General features: G+C 38.8%; 2 protein-coding genes and 1 pseudogene across 2 annotated transcripts; 1 reads left to right on the forward strand and 2 right to left on the reverse strand.

The window, feature by feature from the left end:
* The first annotated feature begins 2,524 nt into the window (after positions 1-2,524).
* On the forward strand, positions 2,525-4,234 carry LOC139105616 (uncharacterized). Its single transcript, XM_070661806.1, has 3 exons — positions 2,525-2,771; positions 2,859-3,021; positions 4,089-4,234. The coding sequence occupies exons 1-3, from the start codon at positions 2,571-2,573 to the stop codon at positions 4,232-4,234; spliced, it is 510 nt and encodes a 169-aa protein (XP_070517907.1). The 5' UTR covers positions 2,525-2,570.
* A 182-nt stretch (positions 4,235-4,416) lies between these two features.
* Positions 4,417-6,378, reverse strand: LOC139105617 (putative nuclease HARBI1; annotated as a pseudogene).
* A 1,661-nt stretch (positions 6,379-8,039) lies between these two features.
* LOC139105619 (uncharacterized) lies at positions 8,040-9,809 on the reverse strand. Its single transcript, XM_070661807.1, has 3 exons — positions 9,400-9,809; positions 8,161-8,833; positions 8,040-8,066 (listed from the first exon to the last, which is right to left on the reverse strand). Exons 1-3 carry the CDS (start codon positions 9,807-9,809, stop codon positions 8,040-8,042), a joined length of 1,110 nt encoding a protein of 369 aa, XP_070517908.1.
* Positions 9,810-15,680: the final 5,871 nt, after the last annotated feature.

Here is a 15,680-nt window from a genome sequence, read left to right on the forward strand (position 1 = left end):
GACCAAATAAAAAGGCCGGGTACCGAGCGATCGAGAGCAGTCTTCCGATCTACTGAGCTCCGTTCCGGGCCTCCGCTCAGTAGCTTCCCGGACAACCAAGCAACCCAGGAGTCGCTGAGTACGAGGGTCGAGCGTTCTCGGCCTTCGCCAAGAGTTCTTGGCCGCGACACCGCCTCCTGTCCTCCAAAGCTCCCAGGTCGCCGGCCACGGCGGATAAAGCGAAGTGAAGCGTGCTTCGCCGCCGCCGAGCGTTCTCGGTTTATCTCGTGGCAGACACCCGGGCAGCATCTCCAGCCGCTTCGGCGGTTCCTGACGAGCGCGGTGCAATCCGGAGGTAAAGAGTACTTCGCCTCTGCCGAGCGTTCTCGGCGATTGCTCCCCGCGCTCCCGTTTCTAGAGAAATCGCGGTCCATAATAGGGAGGGCACCTTATTATACCAACGCGCGCGGATTCACGCGACCGACGACAATTCCGTTTGCGTCACCCGTGCGATAGGAGCCGCGTCCTAAAAACGCATGTAAAGAAAAGCGAAACTCGCGTGACCGCCGACAACTCTGTTTACGTCGCCCGTACGGCAAGCGCCGCGGCGGAACATCTGTATATAAGCATATTGTAAATAGCCGATCTGAAAATAAATGTAAATATCCGACAAGAAAAGACACGAGACTCTAAGTGCTTTCTCTCCTTCCCGCGGACACCCCGGCCAGCCCTGGACGCACGCGACGACTCGCCGAATACCGCGGCGAGTCGCTTGACCGTGTCCGGCCACACGGAGGGGAGAAAGGGGGGTGTTACAGGCTGTATTTTGTTTGCGTTTGATTCAATGTTTGAGAAATGTACATGATAGCCTTTTCGCTTCTGTCGGGATAGCGGTGGGATAAGACTGCCCCAACGTCATAAGGACTGGCGTCCGTAGCAAGAATAAAAGGTAAATTCGGATCGAAGAATGCTAAACATTTATTGCTAGTAAATTTTTTTTTTGCTTTTTGAAATGCAGCTTCTTGCGATTGTGATCAGATGAATTTCGTATTACTATGTAATAACTCGTACAAAGGTTGGAGGATGCTACTCGCGTTTTTAATGAATCGATTATAATAATTTATCATGCCGATAAATGCACGTAGTTCCGTTAAATTTGTGGGGCGCGGCATTTGTGTAATTGCAAGTAGCTTTCTTTTGTCTTTACTAATTCCGTTCTTATCTAATACATAAGCGCAATAATTAATGTGGTCTTGAAAGAGAGAACTTTTATCAATGTGTATTTTAATGTTGTATTCATTAAAAATTTTTTAAACGGTATCCGCATGTTCTATAAATTGTTGTAAATTTTTGGCTGCAATGCAAATATCATCCAGTAAAGATTTAACCCTTGGAATGCCTTGTAATAAATTATCCATTGTTTTTTGCCAAATTGTTAGAGCGGAGGCCACTCCGTACATTAAACGTTTAAATTTGTATAATCCGCGGTGTGTATTTAAAGTTAGTATTTTGGCACTCTCATCGTCAACTTCTAATTGTAAATAGGCTTTAACTAAGTCAATATGTCCAAAAATGCAACAACCTGCCATTTCCGAGAATAATTCATCTGTATTAAGCATTGGATGCTCGTCTATTTCTAATTGCAGATTTATTGTTACACTGTAATCGCCGCAAAGGTGCACGCTACCGTCTTTTTTTTAAATTGGTACAATGGGTGTAGCGTATTCAGAGGTATCGACTTTTTCTAAGATTCCTTACTTAACTAAAGAATCTAATTCGCGATCAACTAAGGGTGCGTTCCACTTAGCGTTTTCAACGTTCGCAAAGCCTCAAAACCCATTCCACATAACGACTGTGATCGTTGTGGTCGTGATTGAAACGTCACAGATGACGTCATTACATCGAGCTCACGACGCTCACGGTTCGTAGGTGGGTCGGCGTGAGCGTTGGCGTTGCGAGCGTTGCAAACATCAAATGGAACACAGGCCATGGTCTATGTCATAGACTCTATGGTAACGACACAGTATATGTATGTATAGTCTGTGGTAATGATGATCGTTGGACCGTGCAATTGCGTGCAATGCCGCACAATAAAAATTTACTGAATATAAATTTAACTTATAATAATGGAAAAAATAACTTTATACGACGAACAATATAATTGTCACTACGAAGTTATGTTATGTTCAGAAGATGTACATCGTGCTTTTAACGGTATAGTATTTTATAATACAACCAATAATGAAATATACATAATTTTTACAAAATATTTTACGATGTTTTTTAATAAAATATCTATTTTTACAGACATTACTTTTGCAACAGAAATATTAAATATAGCACGTTTGGAAAAAAAATGCCGAAAATAAAGAAGCTTTGCAATCTGATACAATGCAACAAGTCTCAGATAATGAAGACACAGCCACAGTTCCTCATAATGATGACATACAATTAACAGACAGCTGTGAAGAAGGTAAGTGTTATCTCAATCTTCAAACTATTATTTTTTTAAATGTCATATTTTTATTTTAGATTCTCTACATCGATGGTCAGAAGAATGTGTTCTTCTGTTATTAAGAACAAAGGAGACAATGGAGAAACAATTTACTCAAGGTAAACTTTTCCATAAAAAATGTTGGGAAATGGTCGCAGAAATATTAAAAACAAATAGTTACAACATAACAGGAGTTCAATGTGCTTCAAAATTTAGAAGTTTAAAAAAGACTTATAAGTCGATAAAAAATCACAATTTAAAATCTGGGAACGATCGTCGAACATGGCAGTATTTTAAGGTTTAAAAAGACTATATTGGCACTAAATTATAAGTAATGAATTTAAGTAAGTTTTGTAATAAACATGTATATTTTTCTATTTTATAGGTTATGGATGAAATGTATTGTAAAAATGCATGGTGTCAACCTGTTGCACTTGCTTCATTTACAGAAAAACTGATTAAAAATACACACATAGAAGAATCTACAACATCATCAGATCTGTCAAACGACGATTTATTTGATAAGAACAATAATGTATCCAAAAAACGTATGTTAAATTTTAATTAATATAAGTATTTTGTATCAATTAACATTAATTTAATGGTATGTTCTATATATATATACAGGGTGTCCCAGATCAGTGGACGATGCCGAAAATGATAGGTAGATTTAATCGAATTAAAACGAAAAGTCCTGTACCATTTTGAAAAATTCTCAATAGTTTTCAAGAAAAAAATTTATTTATGTACGCGTAAAAGCGACGAGGAAGGGCTGAGTGAGCGCGACAGACGACGGTGCCATTTCTAGTCATTCGTCTGTTGCGCTCGCTCACGCGCAGCTTTCTTGTCGCTCTTACGCTTATACATTTTATATATTTTAATTTTTTTCTCGAAAACTATTGAGAATTTTTCAAAAAGGACTTTTCGTTTTAATTCGATTAAATCTACCTATCATTTTCGGCATCGTCCACTGATCTGGGACACTCTGTATATACAGGGTGTATCATTTAATGTGTCACACCGAGTAAGAATAGGTAGGTCTTAGTGAGAAAAATAAAAAAGTCTTATACCATTTTGCAAAATTCTCAATGGTTATTAAGAAAAAAATTAATTTGTCTAGCGCAAGAGCGACAAGGAAGCCACGCGTGAATGAGCGCGGCAGGCAACGGCACCATTTTTAGCTATTCGCCTGTCGCGCTCACTCACGCGTGGCTTTTTTGTCGCTCTTGCGCTAGACAAATTAATTTTTTTCTCAATAACCATTGAGAAATTTGCAAAATGGTATAAGACTTTTTTATTTTTCTCACCAAGACCTACCTATTCCTACTCGGTGTGACACATTAAATGATACACCCTGTATATAGAACATACCATTATACAGGATGTTTCGGACCATGTGTCAGACCCGTTAGGAATAGATAGGACTTTGTTAGACAAGTAGAAAAGTTTTATACCGTTTTGTAAAATGGTAGACTTTTCTACTTGTCTAACAGAGTCCTATCTATTCCTAACAGGTCTGACACATGAACCGAAACACCCTGTATATTGTGCGTGCGTGCGTGCGTGCGTGCGTGTGTGTGTACAATATTAGTTAATATTTTGGTTTATTTTTTAGGTAAAAAATTATGTATAACAGAACTTTTGGCAAAAAACATCGCCCAAAAGGAAGAACAAGAAAATAAGAGACAAAAACGGCACGAAGAACGAATAGCTTTAGAAATAAAATTAATTGATACTTTTAATCAGTTTTTAAACAAATAATTTTTTTAGTTATTAAACGCGCAAAAGTGGGCAATACGTAGGAGAGAGAAATAGATATTGGCATTTTGTAAAGCAACCAACAATCCTATGGAAGGTACAAATGTTTATGATTGAAAAAATGAAAGATAAGGAAACGTTTTAACTTATCTGTAAAGTTTATTAATAAAGTTTATTAACTTTCACTAATTGTTTTCTCTTTGTAACATGTTCACAATTATATTGCGTTTACAAACTCCATTATTATTTTCCTGTATCCCGTTATCTTCAAAATCTTGTTTTGAATTATCGAACGACATTACCAGCATCACTAAAAGTTCGTCATTTCGTAATAAACAAATGTTATGAATGACGCAGCACGCTACAATATATTCAGCCATTAAATCTACTCTTTTCATGGGTAAACAATGAAGTAAACTGCGCATTCGTCCTTTTAAAAGAGCGAAACATCTTTCTACCACTACTCTGGCAGATGATTGGCAATAATTATATTGTTTCTGGGCAAGAGTTAAATGTCCATTATCTTTAAATGGCACTAATAAATGTTCGTGCAATATGTAAGCAGTCTCCAATAATGTGGCTATCAAAAGGAAAGTTATCATTGTCGTTCAAATATATAGCCACTTCTGATTGTCTGAACACTCTTTGGTCATGTACTGATCCTGGATAGCCAACAAAACAATGTGTAATGAGAATTCTATGATCACACACCACCTTTAACAAAAAATAAACAAAGATTAGAAAAAAAAAATTTTCTTTTATATATCTGAACAGGCAGCACATGTTCACAATTTCCCTTTTTTAGGGCCAGTTGTTTCAACTTCCTGGCAGATTTACTTGTCAGGTAATCATATGTCTATCTTTATCTACTTAGGAAAAAAGATGAAAATAGATATATGATTACCTGACATGTAAGGCGCACCGCACAAGACTTTCCGTAAACACGTTACGTTACGTTACGTACGAACCTTAAACTTAAGCCGCACTTATACTTAAACTTGGGTCAACGCACAAAGAAAAACGTAAACGCAATAGAACGCTACGTTCTATTGCGTTTACGTTTTTCTTTGTGCGTTAACCCAAGTTTAAGTATAAATGCGGCTTAAGTTTAAGGTTCGTACGTAACATAACGTAACGCGTTTACGGAAAGTATTGTGCGGTGCGCCTAAATCTGTCAGAAAGTTGGAACGACCAGCCCTAAAACTTTTGTTCACAGATATTATACTTCTTCTCATATTGTACCTGAAGCTGGATAGAATGATATCCTTTTCGATTAATATAATCGACTGCATTTTCTACAAGTGCTTTTATTCTAATGTGGGTTCCATCTATAGCCCCTATAGTACTAGGAAAATCACTAATTTCCTTAAATTTATTTATAATACCGTTTGCCTGCTCATTTGATGGCCAATAAATAAAATTAGCTCACTTTAAACAGAGCATGTGCCACTCTACGAACTGCTCGTAGTGCTCTGGCTCTGTCTACGTTGAACCGATTACAAATAGATCTATAAATAAACATAATTTTCAATTTAAAGTGAAACAAATTTTAAATTGGTGAAAACTGGCTTAATATACTTTTAGCACGTTTTTTAAACCACTTTATGGTCGAATAAAAGTGAAATTTAATCTTGTTTTACTTATAATTACAATCAAATTAAAGCACTCAATAATCAGTATTATTTTTTATTGAAATACCTGTATGAATCAATCGTTGCCATTTTCCATAAGGCAATCATGAATTGCTTGCCCGATGGAATTGTTTCATTGCCCGTTGTTTTTCGAACAAGATCAGGACTTATAATACTTGATATATATTCAAAAGTTGTTCGCTGCAATCTAAAAACAAATCAATTGTATAAATTTATAATATATGTAATTTAAAAAATGTTTGTGTCATTAGATACATAATTAAATAATTAATATACATATAATTATTAAAATTTGATACTTAACCTGAAATGACTCTTAAAATCATTATCGGTATAACGGAAAATAACTGTTTCATAATATTCGTTTATACATGGACGAAGCAAATGCTTTTTCTTTTTTTCATATAAAAATTTTTCGTCCAAACTAAAGTCGGTATCTGAATCACTTTTTATTAACATTTTGATCGCAGATATTACTGCAATTTTTGTCGCCATGTTGTGTCGATCATAATACTCGCAAAATCGTTCCACTTGCCTGGCTTTAGTTGCTACAATGATCCAAGTGGAATAAACGATCATAACGCCGCGAGCGTGAGCATTCGTACTATCAAGTGGAACGCACCCTAAGGGTACCAATTTGAAAGAAAAAGAGCGCGGTTTTAAAAAGATAGGTTTTGCCCCGTTTTTTAAAATGAGTTTCTCTTGAAGTTTATTAATCTTTGTAAGATGAAACGACCTGTTTGCGTGGTCCTCGAATAACGGGCCAGCGAGCCCGGGACGCTCGTCGGAACACAGGATTCGAGTAGGTGAGGTCGAGAATGCACCGAGACGGAGTTAATTAACAAAGAACGATTTATTCCTCAACAACGACGCTCGCTTAGTCAAGCGACGCCGATAGATATAGATAGACAACAGAATATGAACATGATAAAATAAATACGTGTGCGGCGCGCGGATACAATGTGCCGGTGGACGTGTCGGCCCTTTCGATCGCGGATCGATATAACGCTTGCGCTATACGTATATTCGCGGATGGTCGCAGATGCACCACGTGAGGCGCGGTGGGTGGCGCGAAATCGTGGGCGCGGTGTTCGGCGCGTATCGTCAATTTCGGGATCGGTCTTGACGGAAGGACCGGTGGCACGCGGGCCGCGGGCGCGGAACAGTGGGTGCGGTTTACGCCGCGGATCGTAGATCTCGCGATCGGTCCTGCCGGGCGGACCGGCGGGACGCGGGACGCGGGCGCAGAGTGACGGGCGGGGCCCGCCGTGCTATAGATCGCGATACAATTGATCTCGTTTTACGGTCGGAAATATCGATGCGTTGGTGGACCGCGGTGGACGCGATGCGCGTGGTCAGGATGCACCTTGCCTGGTGTCGTTAGCCAAGAGTTCTTGGCCGAGGCGGAGATCTCTCCACCCCGTGGATCACGACGGTGCGGCGGGATCTTTATTGCGTTTCGAGTCTTTCCGTGCCGCAGACGTAGGATCGAGAGTCCTCGAAGGAGGCGGAGTGCGCTCCACCCCACGAGCCAGTCGTGCGTTCGGTCAGAGGTCGTAACGAGAGGATCGTGAGCGCCAGGATCTCCTGGCCGAGACGAAGTTCGCTTCACCCCGTGGTTTCGTGCTCTAGGACGGATGTTCGCTCGAGAGCGAACGGATCAGGACGGTCCCGCTGAGTCCTGGCGTCGACTTTTTATACGTAAAAAGTGACGGCGCAGGGTTGCCGGGGCTCAGCGGGGTGCGTGACGTGTCCCGACGCGTGGCGCCGAGGCCCCGGGATGCGGCGCGCTCGGAAACGACGGGCCTCGACGTCGACGGCGCGGTTCGGCGGCGCTCGGGGACGCTCGGCTAAGTCCGCGGATGGACTTAGCCGCGGAACGGCTACGCGTTGCCGTGCTGTGCCGGCGTCTAATAATATAAAGTTTGGGGCGCACCGCGCCCCGGATCCCCGCCGGACGGTGTTGTGTCTGGCGGCCGGCCGTTGTTGTGGCCGGAACGGTGCATCGCCGGTTGCACCGTTACAAAGATTTGAACTGGTAATGTTCGGGTATTTGTCTAGTAACGCTTTTATGTATTTTTCTTTCTCATTAGGATTTGTAGTTGTTGTATTAAGAAGTAATATGGAAAGAAGAGAATTATTTGCATTTTGTATTTTTAGAAATTCGTGTAACTATTCGCGACCTAATAATGGTTTTCAATTAACGTTTGTAACATATAGATTTAATTGAAAGGGAGTTTCCTTGTATTTAACTGCAACTTTTATGTAACCTATTACCTTAACTTCGGTATCGCAAAAAGTAATGAGACTCAAATCTGAGGGCTGTATTCTTCCGCCAGGAAAAAGTAGTTTCGTCTGGCGTTCCGACGTCAGGGTCACTGCCGCACCGCTGTCGACTTCTAAGGTGATTTCGCTTTCGTTGACCTTCAACTTCATGATGAATTTTTCACGGCTCCTTTTTTCTTCGTTAAGTTGTAGAATTTCCTGGACGTCGTCATCCTGAATCTCGGTGACCTGGTCCAGTCGCTGTTGTGTGTTTTTCTTCTTGAAACAGACACGTTCAATATGTCCAGTTGTATTGCAAAATTTGCATTTGATTCGGCTAGATAAAGAGCACTTTGGGGCCAAATGATTTCCGCCACACCGGAAACATGATGTTTTGTTTCGTGCTTCGTAATACCCTTTGTAAGACGTAGAGGAAGACGGACCGGAATTTGACTTCGTAAGCCATGGTTTTTTTTGTATGGACTTCTCAGTTGTATTTTTCTTCGCATATAGATACTGGACGGCTGTTGTATTTTGGCTCATGACAATTGCTTTTTTGGTTGTAAGTTCCATGGCAATCGCTGTCTGAACGGCTTTATCAAAGGTTAAATCCTTGGTTTCCAAAAGTCTGCTTTGTATGCGCTTGCTTTCTATGCCGTAGACGAATTGGTTTCTCAAAGCCGTTCTTTGAAAATCCCCGAAATTGCAAGTTAGGCTCAATTTTGTAATGGCATTAGCGTAGGTTTGTATATCTTTAGGCTATTCACTAATTCGCGGGATAGGAAACGCGCAGGATGTATAGCGAAATAACTCAAGAAATAGAAAGTAATAATAAATTGTAATTTAAACTCAATACAAAAGGAAACAAGAAAATGACAAAGTAAAAAGGAATACAAAGACTCGATATAAACTAGATGAAATCCGTCGCGTGCGCGCGGAACGACTTCGAGTGCTGGACTGACGCTCCGGCGCGTCGCCAGCAAGGAAACGCGAGAGGAAGTCTCTTTGTGGCTTATCAGCCCTTTGTTAGAGACGGGACTTCCCGGTGCATCATCCGAGCTGATGCAACGCTGCGTCAGCGGAAGCTGACGAAAAGGCTTCTAGAAGGTCCATAGGTCCCGTTGCCAAGCCGTACTGTTGCTAGGCAAGGGAGAAGATAGTGCGCGGCACTATCAATTGTTTGCGACGACGGCCGGCCGCAGGTGATGCCGGTACCGTCATCTGACGGGGTGCAGGCAAATCCGCACCCACATATCTTCTCCGGCTCTTTGTTTTCGACAGTTAAATTTGAAATTTTCTGCAATCTCAAATTTTGCCGGAGCATAAAGTTCTTTTAGTTTGTCCGTCAGCTCACTGTATGATTTGGTGTAGGGATCTTCTGCACCAAAATAATCACACAATTTATTGAACACTTCTTCACCCACGTAATGAAGGAGATGCGTAACTCTATCTTCACCATGTATATTTGTAATTATAAAAGATTCTTGTAAGCGTTGAATCCAACGATCCGAAATTGATATGCCTGGTACGAACGGTTGTACTTGTAATTGTGTAAGTTGCTGCGCAATAGGCATGATCGTGGCTGTAGCCGTAGAAGTAGAAGGTGCCGAAGTCGTCGGGAGTGTCGGTTTGCCTGGTGTTTTTTCTTCTTTCTGTGGCATTTTGTCGTGGAACACTCACTATTCACTTGTAATAAATTCCCGAATTTATTAATGCAAGAAAAATTCTCGTCACCAGCTATTGTATATGCGTGGAGGAAAAAAGAAATAAAAGAGCGACGTGCTTGGCCGGCTTCTAGTTTGCTACTGCTCGTCTTTATTAAAGCTAGTCTTGATAATTGTTAGAACAAAGAAGGTAATGAATATCTTAAATGATAAGGAGCATCTTGATGCATTCTCTGACGCATCTCAGCTCATCTTACTTTTATCGACTAATTTATGACGCATATAACATCAAAGTTTTATAGTAAAACACTTCTGTCTATTTATCTACTACTAAAACTAGAAACAATTTTGTTAAAAAAATTTTTTTTTGAATTTGTTACTGCAGTAAAATAGAGGTATTCTTTTTGGAAGACTTGTATAAAACATTTTTTGATATTTTGAGTTGTTTTCGAGATATATCGAAAAAAAGCAAAAAGCTCTTACATTTAAAAAGGATAATTTCTGCCTCTTATAGTAAAATTTAGCATAAACAAAAAATTGTTTTGTGTTACGGATGAACTACTCTACATGCACAAAGTTTCAGAATTTTTTTAAATTTTTGGATTTTCTAACCTTTTTTGTAAGACATCTGCACAAACAAGCGTTAAAAAAGTTGTAAAACAGACACAATAGACAAGTGAGAGTATTCCGTAATAGATGGATTTCTTAGAGAAGATAGACGAAGTCAGCAAACATCAATAGGCGAGCGAAATGTGTAGTTATTCCTGCTGTTTGCCGCTTGCTTATTGTCACGTGCTGATTCCATCTATCTTTTCTAAGGAATACTTGCAATCTTCTACTGTATCCGTTTCACAACTTTCTTGACACTCGTTTGTCCAGACGTTTTAATTTATTACTAGATAATAGTAACAATTTTTTCTAACAAATACAAGACTTTTCATCTCGATCAGTTATTGCGTACTCACAATTTTTGGAAGTGACATTTTGTTTCGTACACTCTGTATATAATCAAGAATATTTATTCAAAGATATTTAAATATTTTGTAACGTGTAATATTTAATACTTTCGCGAAATATGTACATGCACTTTGAAAACAGGTAGTGTAATAAAACGTAATTACTATAATTGAGTTTTTAAAAGAGTCTATAGGGACACGACGAAGCCTAATGTCTCTAATAATCTCTAAAAATATACTTGTTTAAGTTATGTATTGCAATACTTACATATTTTGTCTTTATGCAAAAATAGCATTTACTAATTGAAAAACATCATGCTTACATTACGTTTATCAAAGTATTTTGTAATTGATGTTATTACAAAATAATTATTAGTTTTTGTTTTGAATTTAAATTTGTCAGATCAAGTTTATATTAACTTGTATATGTGAAGAGACAGTTATAGGTAACAAAAGCGACATTTAGAAACAACTTTGCAATTACACTTACAATTGTAGCGATTACGTGAATAATAATTTATAATAAACAATAATTTTCTTTATCACAAGTTACTAATTATGTTCATATCGTTAACAAATTTTCAAGGAGAACGAAAAAGAGTCAAAAGAGGCAAACAAGGAAACAAATGGCAATTGTTTTATGCCAAAGACTTTCAATCTTTGATGTATCCGTGCTTTATGTTTTGCCGTATTATGGGTATATTTCCATATAAGATTAACGCTACAACTTTTGAAGTTTCAAAATCGCACTATATTTTGTCTATTATCTTTATCTGCATTCATAGCATTTACATATTGGTAATGCTACTCAGTTCTTCTTTAGTAGCGAGAAATGATATTAATATGTCAATTTTACCCGGAGTTCTTGGTTATAAATGTATTTTTGTGTTTGGCGGGTTTATAATGGTTATTACCTTCATTCTAAGAAAGCCACAAATGCGTATACTTCAAATTATATTAAAAATTTCTTCAAAATTGCCTTCGGAATCATATAAAAAACTATCTCGATTAATTCATGCTAAAGATATCATTGGTTCTGTTTCTTTAATTGGATTAATATTGTTCTTTATTTTCACGTTACAAATAAATTGCTACTTTTATATAAACATTATCACGGTGGTATTTCAAATGGATATGCTATATATCAATTATGTTTTTGTATTAAAGGCTTGTTTTAAAAGAATTAATGATAATCTGATGTACATGCAAGATTACATGACATTCGACAATATGCGTGACTCCAGATTGACTTATCAGCAAAAAAATGTATTTTTAATAATAGAACTCAAAGCTTTAAAGAAGGAACATTTGACACTCAGTGATACAGTAAAGAAGCTAAACATAATCTTTAGTATGCAACTTGTTGCTACAGTAATCATGACGTTCTGTACTATCACAATTAATTTGTACTATTATATAACTTATATATTAGAAGTGCAAATTGTGTTAATGTCTACTTGGGTTATAATAACTCACATGTCTTTTCTCTTCAGTTTTACGTATTACATTACAAAAATTGCGATAGTAATATGGGTCTGCGAAACAAGCAAGAATGAAGCTTTACAAATCACTACTTCTATTCACGATATAATAAATAGTATTACCGATAAGCAGATAAAATATGAGGTAGTAACTAAAAAAAAAACTACATTTTTAATTTATATAAAATTATTTGTTCGAGATCGGACTAAGAAAGAGTTTAAATTGTGGAAGTCATTATTATGTTTTTGTTCTAATCTCGAACTAACTTTCTACGTAAAACTTTTTGACAACTCTTTAAATCAGTTTTCGAACAAATAAATATAAAAATCAAATTAAGGTAGTAAATTATATTTATAATATTGTATAAAAATGAGTGATTACAATTTTGTGAGTTACGCCGCGAGGATGTTAACGCGGTCGTGGCCGGTTTAATTAACACGAAAAGGCGGATGTTAAGTCCTTCGTTCGAACCAATCACGCGGAGACACGCGATGAGCCGTGGCCGGTAAATGAGATCCGCACTGAATGTTTGATGAGTTTTAACGAGAGTTTTCTATGAATTGATATCTGTCCGTCTGAATATTTCTTAGAGTCCGCACTGAGTTTAACTAAAATCACAATTCTATTAATTATGAGATCACACGCTGTGAAGTTTAATGAGCTACTGAGCACGAAGTTCAACACACCTCGTGCTGCAGGATGATGTCTTCCAGATGATTGTTGGCGTGTTGCACACGGCGAGGATGATCTGGATGAGTTGCACTAAAGACAAAGCGATGAGTGATCCGATGAGTGACACAATGAGTAAGATTTCTACGAGAAGCACACTACACGTTTATGCACACGTGGTGATGCTTGGCACAGCTGAAAGAACAGTGATAAGCCTCGAGCCGGTAACGCCTTCGAGAATCGAAGGCAATAATCGAACGACGGATCGATATCGATCCGTCGCCGGCGATCGGCCACGAGATGCTGCCCCCGCGGCGGTAACAATAACTATTAAATAATTCAAATCTTTGAACAAATATGAATAATTAAACTTCGAACTCACGCACTATTCAATGTAGTCTATTTAAGTAAGACCACGTAAGCATTTCGAAAAATACACATTAAATTAGAACAAAAATATGTTTTATAGTATATACCCGATAGTTTTAATATGTAGTATGATTAGCAGTTTCCGTAGAAGCGCAAAGGATACAAATGCGGGTGCTCTATAAAGTCAGTTGTTGTTTAATCACCGTCTTAACTGACCACATCTCAGTGTACCTAGCAAAACTTCTCTATTTCTTACATATCGAGTAAAAACGTGTTTAATAATATTTCGAAAAGCATTAAATAGTTTCAAAAATAACCCATCCCAAACTTGTTTTAAGAATAGGGTCAAAAGCAATTGTAAAATATTAAAAGTAGACATTTTTTTATTGCAGATTTGTTATACAGAAAAGATACGTAATTATTGTTTAAAATATTTTTTTTGTGATTGTTAAGAAAAAAGAAAATATCAAGAAATGTAATGCGATGCTTGTGCGTTGAAAGGTTTCATGCGTTTGGAAACTTTGCTTTTTCTTTTGTTACTTATTAGTATAAGAAATTTATAACTGAATATCCGGTCACGTAGACCGACTGATAAGTTTAATCTTCAGAGAAACTGGGCCTTCCCGTAATATTATACGGTCGTCCTTATGAACAAAGGCAGGGCAAGCAGATATCGCAAGCCTTCTCTCCGTTAGTTAGTTGCCTTCCGATTCTCAATACGGATAGCTCGTGCTGCTTAGCAAATAATATAACTGTTCATTTTATACGTAAACTGCAATTGAAAAGGTTTGCTTGCGCGTCGCAGAACCGGCGAACCATTAATATTGAACTAACTTTCTATATCTCCATTATTCTTATTTTATTATTTTTTTGTATATTTTTTATTCAATGAATAAACCACATTTTCTTTACTATAAAAAAATTTGTGAAGTGTTTTTGGAAACTCAAACAGTGATAAATAGCGGTGTATTCGCAAAAAAATAAAATTTTGCAGTTTGCATATTGAAAAATTTCTAATACATTCATTATTTTGTGAAAATTTTGTGAAACTATTTTTATAGATTACCTCCTGTAAATGTAAAAAGAAATATTTTATCACACTAAAAATGATTATTCCTTCTTGTTTGCGATTTATCGAGCCCGCTCGACGGGGCCGCGCGTTTTATTTAATGTCACGCGTAATTACAGTGGTGGCCGCCAATTGTCATGGTGGCACCACGTTAGCCGGTTTTAATCCTTCTTCTTGTCCCGATTTTCATAGTGATCACACGGTGTCTAAGTCAGCTCTCGATTCACAGTTAGAAAACGCGCAAAGTGCAGTAATTTTCGGATTAGGCCTACCGGGAAAACCACGTAAAAAAAGAACGCATTGACCTATCTAATTCATAAAGTAATAAGAAAACGATAGCGTAAAAGATGCACGTAAATTTGCTCGCGCGTCGTCAAGTTACATCGCTCATGTGTTGTCGCATCGCCTCGCTCGCGCGTTGTCGCCTCGCCTCGCTCGCGTGATTTCGCTGCTGTATAGTCGCATCACCTCGCTCGCGCGTTGTCACCTCGCCTCGCTCGCGTTACATTCAGTTCGACGCCCCAGTAAGCGGGATTTATTCTTCTAGTGTACGATCACGCGCTCACATTCGCTCGACGGCCCCAAAATTTTAAAAATTCGTATCTCGAAAGTTAATGAGAATTTTGCAAAATGGTACACAGGGCTTTTCTATTTATATTTCCAAGATCTATCTATACTTAAGCGATGCTCACTACTCAACCAGACACCCTGTATAGATTAAATTAGATTACCTTTTTATTGGATTCCCTTTAGAGTTACATATTCTTATACAGGGTGTCTTAGCCCATGTGTAAAATCCTATACAGATAGGTAGGTCTTGGAGAGATAAATAAAAAAGTTTGTAACGATGCACCCCGACGGTGCATCATTTCCGGCCGACGACCTGCCGATGCCGTCGAACCGACCAGCCGTCAGGCGAGGAGAACAAAAACGCGGCGTGCCGTAAGTGCATTCAAAAGTAACGAACGAGCCGCTCCGCAACTAAGTTCCGCGCGCGGAAAGAATTGAACAAATCCGAGGGAGCCGACGGCACCGCGGCTCCTCGTTCCGAAACGCGCCGCGACAAAAAACATAGCGCCGCGAACGATAAGCGTCCTACCGCGAACCCCCGGCGCCTACCTTTTTACATATAAAAAGACGACGCCGAAGCGGTAAAGATACCGTTCCTATCCGTTCGCTTCCGAGCGAACATCGACTCCGACCCGAGCATAAATTGTCACGGGGTAGAGCACACTCTGCCTCGACCAGGCACTCCTGGTGCTCACTCCAGTCCGCACCTTAGCTACGTAATCTCCGGCTCGAGGGGTAGAGTTCACTCTGCCT

Source organism: Cardiocondyla obscurior, linkage group LG09 (genome assembly GCF_019399895.1).
Source record: "Cardiocondyla obscurior isolate alpha-2009 linkage group LG09, Cobs3.1, whole genome shotgun sequence".
NCBI classification, from domain to species: Eukaryota; Metazoa; Arthropoda; class Insecta; order Hymenoptera; family Formicidae; genus Cardiocondyla; species Cardiocondyla obscurior.